Below are 10039 nucleotides of genomic sequence, written 5' to 3' on the forward strand. Positions count from 1 at the left end.
TCACTCTAATAATGTTGTAAAAATTATGTTAAATTTGACATATAATACTAAAAATTATATCAAATTTAGCACATGAACTAACTATTATATTTTATTTATCATATTGACATTAATTTATTAATTGAAGATTAATTACTACTTTTTTATAATAAAAATTTGAAAAAACAATTATTTTTTGTATATTATTAATAAATATTAAATGAACTATTAATTTTGTTTAATTAATTTTTATCTTGTGCGTTGTAACACAATTATAAATATTAAGCAAAATATAATATTAACTTATTTTTTTGTGTCAAAATCAGTACAAAATTTACATCTTGTATTAAAAATATTCTAATAATAGTGGTCACTATCCGAATCATTATAGACATCCACTAGCTAGCCAGCTACCACACTATAGTAAGTGTACTAATAATAAGGAGTGAGCCTTTGTCCACTCTTTCATATTCTTATCATGGTTGTCATCACTATCAAAATAACAATTTTCACACCGGAGTTAATTCTAAAAAAAAAAAGAGGTGAAATAACCGAATGTGTTTTTTTCAATTGTGTGTTTTTTTTTTTAAATAGAAGCTTGTTTGAAGAGCATTAAGAGAAGGAAATTGTCAAAATTCAGGAGAGAATTCCTTGTGGCTATTATGAATGCTGTTGTTTATTGTATTTTGGAAGCAAGGAATGTTAGTTTGTGGGAGCAAAAAGTCTATACTGTAAATAATATAGTCAAAAAGATTAAATATGATGTTTGTAATATGTTTTCTCATTTTAAAAGAGAGAAAACAAGTAAAGTAGATAGAGATTGGTATGAGACTTTGAGCTCTAGTTATGGAGCTCTTTGATTATTGTTGTAAAGAGTTGTAAAGAGATTGTTGAGCAATAAAAGTTTTACTCATTTCTCAGAAAAAAAAATTATGAAAATATTTTCATTGTAATTTTCCCCTTAATGTTTTGCCCCCTCATTGAAACCAATTTCCAAAATAAAGTGTTGGAGTAAATTATATTCCACAAAAGCAATTGCTTTATCTCTGCTTCAAAGAAAATATAAAACTACGTCATTACATTGTAGTAGTGTTGTTTCTGCTTCTCTTCTTTCAATATGTTGTGACTAATAATTGTTACTAAAGAGTACTTTTTAAAAATAAGAGATAATTTTTTGTTGGGACTAAAAATAGTATTTAGTCATACAAATATATGTTGTGACTAAAAAGTTGTCACTAAAAGGTATATTTATTTACCGTGAAAGTAATATATATATAGATATATTTTTTATATCATAATACCAACAATATAAAAAGATAAGATTACATGAGAGGTGACAAAAGTCTAAGATGATCGTTTATGATAGTAAGAATGTAGGTTTAGTTATATAATTTTTAATATTTATTTTTAATTTAAACAATTTATTAATATAACATAAAACTCTTTTTTTTCAGGCCAAGAAAAAAAGAAGATATACATACAATACACACAATATCAATTCTGTTGTATTTTAAATTAAAGGAAGAAAAAATGAATTTGTAATTCCCAATCAAGTGGTGAATTATAAAAGCAATAAATTTTTTTATCACATTTATACAATATTCTGAATATTTTTTTTTCTTTTACCTCGTTCATCGGAAAGATAGGGACATCTAAAGTGACAAGGAATCCTATTAATTTACTTAGTCAATAATAGAAGTAAGAGTAATGTAGGACCTTCTTTCGATTACAAGTAGTGATGCACATGAGGCAGGGAATTGGCGGGAAGTGCTCCCCCGTCCCTGTCCTCATTTATATTTTTAATCCTGTCTCCGCCTTATGCCCTCTTATTTCTTGTCGAAGGCGAGGTGGGGTATCCTCTATTGGGGCGGGGAATCCCCACATAAAATCTTATTTATTTAAAAAATAAATTTTAAAATAAAAATAGTAAATTATATGTAAATTAAAATATTACACAATATTTATTATTTAAAATATTAAACATTATTCAAAATAAAATTTAAAATATTAAAAAAATTACTACTATACTATAATAACACATAAAAATATATATAAAATACATATATATATATATTATAAAAATGTATAAAAATTACAACAAGTCCTGTCAGAACGGAGAGTGCTAAGATGCAAAATATGCATCTCTAATTACAAGATGCAAAATATGTAATTTTCTTATCTATAAATATGGAAAAACTATGGCAGCCTACTCTCCAATTCCATCTATGCTTTAAAGAAAAACTATGGCCCCACAATGTAGTAGTGTTGTTTCATCTTCTCTTCTCTCAATATTTCTTATTTTCATTTTGCTTCAATCACCGGTGGAAGCCCTTAAAAAGGCAGGCATATAAGTATATACAAATATGCATTTTTATATATATACATATATATTTTCATTTTGCTTCTATTTTCTGAAGTTTTTCTTATATGTATATATGCAGCCTTATATTGTCTACTTGGGAACACATTCACATGGTGTGAACCCTTCCTCAGAAGATCTTGAAAGGGCCACAAATTCTCATTACAGCCTTCTTGGATCATACTTAGGAAGGTAATAATAATTCATTCTCACACAATATTTTATTTTATTTTTAATTTTAGGAATGTAAATAGGGCAGATTTTTCTCACCATTTCTGAAAAAGATTTTCGGGCAAGTCTAGACAAACACAAATTTAAAAAAAAAATATATATCTAATTGGTTCTTTCTTAATGAATGCATAATTCTTGTGCAGTGAGGAAAAAGCAAAAGATGCAATCTTTTACTCTTATAATAGACATATAAATGGATTTGCTGCAATTCTTGATGAGACAGAAGTTGCAGAGATTCAAAGTAAGCTTTTTTTTTACTCAATGTGATGCAAAATATATGAACTCTATTGTTTTGTTGTATATCTAATAATATTAATTATTACATATAGAGCATCCAGATGTGGTATCAGTTTTCTTGAGCAAAGGAAAGAAATTCCACACAACTCATTCATGGGAATTTCTTAGATTGGAAAAAAATGGTGGTGCTGTCTCTTATCAATCAATTTGGAACAAAGCTAGATTCGGTGAAGATGTAATTATTGCAAACTTGGATAGTGGTAAATATTTACTAATTTATATTTTGATGCTTCATTAACTCACTATCAAATAAACTATAGCCACTGATCTATCATCTCACTAGCTAACTCTTATATATATTATATATAATGATTGTTATATATATATATAGTAATAGATGACAATAATCTGTGTTTTTTAAGGATAGTAAGTGTTGGTTTGGTAGGTGTTTGGCCTGAATCTAAGAGCTTTCATGAGTTTGAAGGAATCGGACCTATTCCATCAAAATGGCATGGAGGTTGTCAACCAGTCATCAAGGATAAAGTCCACTGTAATAGGTTGGTCCACATTCTTTTTTTTATATATATATATATATATATATATATATATGGTTGAATGAAAAATAAAATTTAAAAAAAAAAGTAAATTTTTGACATAAAAACTCAATATTTTTACTTTGATGTAGTTATATACTTTTTTTTTTTTTTGGCAAAAATACACAATCTTACTAAACTAGTGATTATGTTACTATCTCATCCGTTTTTCTCTATTAATTACTGACTTGCAGGAGCTAGAACACGTGCTAGTTCCTCATTGATACGGGCCAATTAGAGTGGGAAATCCATACCACCATATACATGCTTATCATTTAAAGAAATAGCTAATTATTTTGAGACTTAAGTGCACTTTTTTTCATACCAAAATTTTGTTGAATAATACCTTTTTATTTTCCACAATACATAATAAAGTAATTAAGAAAAAAATAAGAAATGAATTGCTACGACATATCTATATGGAAGGACAATTTTGTTGATGCATATCAAATATATATATGCTTCTTGCACTTACATTTCTTAACCTGTAAATGGTGAGATTTAAATCTTTCTCTTCCCAATGAAGAGGTGAATGAGCCAAATTTAAATTTCTAAACATGTCACTGTACATTTTTTAAATTAAATAATCTCTTCTCTGTTTTCCAATCTCTAGGAAGCTAATAGGAGCAAAGTACTTTAGCAAGGGCTATATGGCACTTCTAAAGACTCTCAACACTTCTTCTCTTCAAACTTATATACGCAAGGCAAACTTTTTCACCAGTCGAGACTTTAATGGGCATGGGACTCATACTCTTTCCACGGCTGGTGGTAGTTTCGTCTTTGGAGCAAATGTGCTCGGCAATGGGAATGGCACAGCCAAGGGTGGATCCCCCAAAGCCCGTGTCGCCGCTTACAAGATTGGTGGTTGGCTGCAAACTGAAGATGCACCTGCTTACACCGATGCTGATGTTATGGCTGGCTTTGATGCTGCAATAAGTGATGGTGTGGACATAATCTCGGCCTCTATTGGTAGTGATCACCCGATTGAGTTTTATGAAGATGTGATTTCAATAGGGAGTTTTCATGCCGTTATGAATAACATTGTTGTGGTTGCCTCGGCTGGCAACGAAGGACATGATCCAAAGACTGTAACTAATGCATCACCATGGACCATAACCGTGGCAGCTAGCACAGTCGACCGTGAGTTCAGCAGTTATGTATCTCTTGGCAATAAAAAACACCTTGAGGTACGTAAAACGCCCTGAAGTATCTCAAACTTTTGATATGAAAACAAATATAATTAAGTGTTCATTTTTTGATATAATCACAGGGAGCAAGTCTTTCTTCACGCGGCTTGCCATCTCAAAAGTTTTATCCATTGACCTATGGGTTAGTATAAAAAATAAGAGTAATAATACGTGCACCTAAAATATACACTCAAACATTACACACAGTGATGTGGCAGTTTAGCCTAGCCAATCACATTTATAAAAACATCACCCACTGTTTTAAAAAGTAGTGACACATCACTGTATGTTTATGTGTTTTCCAGGGAGTTCTGCAAGCCTAAAAGCCTAAATCCAAAGAATGTAAATGGGACTATTTTGGTTTGTTATGTTGGGGATGAGACTTCAAAACTTGAAAAGGGCCACCAGGCATTTCTTGCAGGTGCTGTTGGAATGATTCTAGTTAATCATCCCTTAATTGGGAATGAAACAGATCCTGAGGCTCATGTGCTCCCTGCATCTCATCTCAATGCTATTCAAGGAAATTTAGTGATCGAATACCTCAAAACTACCAAGTACAAACAAATAATCTTAAAAGCTGTATTTCTTTGTAGATTTTATATCAAAGACAATAAATTTAATTTGACATAATAATTATGATACTTTTGTGATTCTAGGGCTCCCATGGCTTACATGACTCGACCAAAAACTGGAGTTGGAGTTAAGCCAGCTCCAGCCATGGCTTCATTCTCATCGAGAGGACCTAATGTTATTCAGCCAGCTGTGCTTAAGGTCTACTTTGAAAATTTTCTTATTTAGATTTTACTATTTTTGTATAAAGAAATGTTAACCAATTTTCTCAATTGCACACACAGCCGGATATCACAGCACCAGGAGTCTATATTATTGCTGCATATAGTGGAGCTGTTGGACCAACTGATGAAATATTTGATAAGCGTCGAGTCCAATTCAACACAATTTCAGGTACTTCAATGTCATGCCCTCATGTTTCTGGGATCGTTGGCCTTCTCAAAACTCTTCATCCAGATTGGAGTCCAGCTGCAATTCATTCAGCTATAATGACAACAGGTATATTTATTCACATATGCCCAAATATAATGGATAATTTTTATATAGGAGTTTCACTTTAAGTCCTACCGGTGGGGCTCAGTGTTATCGACTCTTGAACAGTTTTCGGCAAATTTTTTTTTTTATGACCGTGTATATTGTAGTTGTTTAGAGCTTCCTGCAATTTATTCAGAAAATTCTGAATAGTTTACAGTACCAAAAACTAGGTTCAAATATGTTTTCCACGCGTATAAAAAAAAATTAGTTACGCGTGCAATAATATGTTTGAACTTAGTTTTCGGTACTGTAAATAATTTGGATTTTTCTATAAATTTACAGGATACTCTAAATAGCTACAATATACGCGGCAAAAAAAAAATCGCGCCAAAAACTGTTCAAAGGTCGAGAACACTGAGAGCTCCATCGGTAGGATTCAAAGTGATGCTAATCTATATATATATATATGAATATTTGACAAATACTGGTATTATTCTTTACTTCTCATCGAGCTAATCTATTTGCAGCAAGAGTTAGAGATAACAACAATGAACCGATGTTGGATTGGAACATGAAAAAAGCAACACCCTTTGAATATGGTTCAGGCCACATTCAACCAAACCGAGCTATGGATCCTGGACTTGTGTATGAAAGAACTATTGACGATTACATGAACTTTTTATGTGCCCATGGCTACAATGAAACAATGCTTAAGAAATTTTATAAGAAACCGTATAAATGTCCCAAATCATTCACTCTAGGAAATTTCAACTACCCTTCCATTACAGTTACAGATCTAAGTTCACAATCAACAACAATCATTACTAGAAAAGTTAAGAATGTTGGCCCACCAGGCACCTACAAAGCATATGTGAGAGCCCCAGCTGGAGTTTCTGTTTATGTTAAGCCCACAACATTACAATTTAGCAAAATTGGTGAAGAAAAGAATTTTGAGATTATTTTGAAGCCAAAAATTGTTGGACAACCTAAAGATTATGTGTTTGGACAATTGAAATGGACAGACGGGAAGCGCTATGTTAGGAGTCCTATAGTAGTCAAGTACTAAAAGGAGTCAGAAATTAGTATGGCAGATTAAAATGTAAAATATTTATTTTATTCAAGCACATTCATCGAGAAAGATTGTATGCATTGTCTGTCATATGAATTTAGTATAATTACGTGTTTATATATTTTTGGACTATTTGTTTTGTTCCATTATGTGTTTGGACCATTTATTTTGACAAATTACTTTTTAAATCTTATATTTTGTAAAATTGTTAAAATAGAATCCTAAACCCGATTTTGGTCAATGATTTCTCAACTAAAATCACAAATAATTTACTAAACTAATAATTCAGAACAAAAATAAAATCATTCTACTTAAAAACTGTGTTGTTATATTCAATTTTTTCTTTATTAAAAATGAGTTTAGGGTTCTATTTTAACCATTTTACAAAACATAGGGTTCAAAAAGTAATTTGTCAAAACACAGGATCCAAATAAGTAATTAGACAAAACACAAGGTCCAAAAACGTATAAACTCTATAATTATTCATAATACGAATATTCATTAATAGAAATTCCAAGAATATAATTGGAGTTATTTAATTAATGTGATCAAATAGTATTTGGAATATATCTAACTATTATCTCATGTTGTTGGATTGAGATTCCTTGTTATTGTACTACCAAACAATTTGTTGGAGTTTTACTTTGGCCTTATATCAGCACTAGATACAAGCAATTCAATCCGGTGTTTAGTTTTATTTATAGAATTTATTAATTATTTTTATTAAATTTGTATTATAATCATATAAATTTCAAATAAATAAATAATATTAAATATAAAATATTGACATAAACATATTAAATGAAAAATAAAATCAAAATATTGTTTATGATTTTTTTTAAATATATATATATAATATGATAACATTTTTAAACATAAATGATCATTTTTTATAATAAAAATAAAAATAAAAATTATGTATTATATATTATTATTATGATATTTTATAATATTTAAATTTATATTAATAATATTTAAATATATTAATATTATATAATATTATTATAATAATATTTAAATTATATTAATATAATTATTAAATATCTAGTCTTGTATTATATATTATTATAATAATGATATTTTATAACATTTGAATTTGAATTAATATAATTATTATATATGTAGTCTTATATTGATTATTATTATTATAATAATGATATTTTATAATATTTTTTAATTTATATTAATATAATTAATAAATATCTATTTTTAGTTAGTTTTAAAAGTATATTCATTAAATATTTAGAACATTCTTTTAAAGTTAACAAAATAAATCGTTTGAAAATTAACTTTTAGACCTCATGTTTTGTCAAAAGATCAAAAGTATGAAGAGATATATTATTTATTATTATAAATATTTTTTATTGACATATATTATAATTATTAGTAGAATAAAAAAAATTATAAAATAGATAGAGTTTCTCCCGTAATTAATTAATAACAATAAACTTAAAATATATAATAATTTGTAAAAATATCTCTAAAAAAAGTAGAATAATTTTTTTATATATATATATGTAGAAAAAAACATTAGAAAAATTTAGGAAATAGATTAAGTAGTTTGGAGAGATTTTAGAGTGCCACATTAACTCATTGTAGCTCTCCTTTATATAAACATTTGATACAAGTAATGTGTAATACACGTTTGCTTAGTTTTATTTATAGAATTTATTAATTATTTTTATTAAATTTGTATCATAGTCATATAAATTTCAAATAAATAAACAATATTATATATAAAATATTGACATAAACATATTAAATGAAAAATAAAATAAAAACATTGTTTATGATTTTAAAATATATATATATATAATATGATAACTTTTTTAAACATAAATGATCATTTTTTATAATAAAAATACAAATAAAAATTACGTATTATATATTATTATGATATTTTATAATATTTAAATTTATATTAATATTAAATATTATTATAATAATAATATTTTATAATATTTGAATTCATATTAATATAATTAGTAAAAAAATTAGGATTATATAATATTATTATAATATTATTTAAATTATATTAATATAATTATTAAATATCTAGTCTTGTATTATACATTATTATAATAATGATATTTTATAACATTTGAATTTTGAATTAATATAATTATTATATATGTAGTCTTATATTAAATATTATTATAATAGTGATATTTTATAATATTTTTGAATTTATATTAATATAATTAATAAATATCTATTTTTAGTTAGTTTTAAATGTATATTTTATTAAATATTTATAATATTCCGTTAAAGTTAACAAAATAAATCGTTAAAACCAATTTTTTTTTTATTTACACACTTTTTATATAGAAGATATATATATATTAGGGGTGTACATTAAATTCAATCCACATTATATTGCTCATAATTTATTTGATGTGCAATAAGTGTAAATTCTAAATTTCTAATCCATTCAAATCCGCCATAGTGCGGATTGAATTGGTTATTTTAGTGCATTTTTTTAATATTAAATTATTTAATCATTTTCTCTAAAGTATACATACATTTTTTTCTCATAACCAATTAATCACGTAAATATTAAAATAAAGTATTCTTATTAAATTTAAATATCACAAATAAACAAATTCCAATTGCATATAACATTAAGCTCTTTAAGGCTTCAATCTCTAGCAACAAAATAAATATATATGTAAAGCAAGCACATTAATACAATTATTTAAAATATCATATATTAATTTTTTAAAATATTAATATATTATTTTTGAATATTTAAAATGTTAATTATATATTTATAATTCTTTAAATATATATATATATAGATGTTGATTAGATTGCATCAATTACTTTTACAAGTAAAAGTGCATCCAATCCTCACCAATGCGAATATCCGTACTTTACCTTAGTGATAATAGTTAGGGTTATTAGTGTAAAATTAATAATAATTGAGAAATTACACAAAAATTATTATTTACCAATAAAAAGATCGACAGATAGAAAGCAATTGAATTTTATTCCCATTATCACAATATTCTTTTTTCATGACCACACACACTAGCCGTACTTAGATATTGTAATGTGGGGTACCAATGATATAAATATCACAAAAAGTAGATTCTTAAATTGCTTAATTAATTATACTTTGTTTGAATTAAATAATAAATCAAGATGATTCCTCTTTTTACATTAATTATCACTTTATCTAAAACAAATTGTAGAATCGTTATGGACCATACAAAATATTAAGCTTAATCATATATAGACATGCACTGTTTCAATTATGGTACCTAAAACCCTAATTTGCAATGTTGAATTCTAATACCATAATATACTTCAGTTATTTAAAGATTAAATTTTTTTTAAT

The 10039-nt window shown here is 26.6% G+C and overlaps 1 protein-coding gene across 1 annotated transcript; it reads left to right on the forward strand.

Annotated features, from left to right (window-relative positions):
* The first annotated feature begins 2207 nt into the window (after window positions 1-2207).
* On the forward strand, window positions 2208-6820 carry LOC133783427 (subtilisin-like protease SBT5.4). The gene is made up of 11 exons (XM_062223051.1): window positions 2208-2318; window positions 2421-2530; window positions 2713-2810; window positions 2899-3066; window positions 3252-3363; window positions 4013-4586; window positions 4670-4728; window positions 4892-5140; window positions 5243-5357; window positions 5441-5654; window positions 6158-6820. The coding sequence occupies exons 1-11, from the start codon at window positions 2223-2225 to the stop codon at window positions 6694-6696; spliced, it is 2334 nt and encodes a 777-aa protein (XP_062079035.1). The 5' UTR covers window positions 2208-2222; the 3' UTR covers window positions 6697-6820.
* Window positions 6821-10039: the final 3219 nt, after the last annotated feature.

Source organism: Humulus lupulus, chromosome 6 (genome assembly GCF_963169125.1).
Source record: "Humulus lupulus chromosome 6, drHumLupu1.1, whole genome shotgun sequence".
NCBI classification, from domain to species: Eukaryota; Viridiplantae; Streptophyta; class Magnoliopsida; order Rosales; family Cannabaceae; genus Humulus; species Humulus lupulus.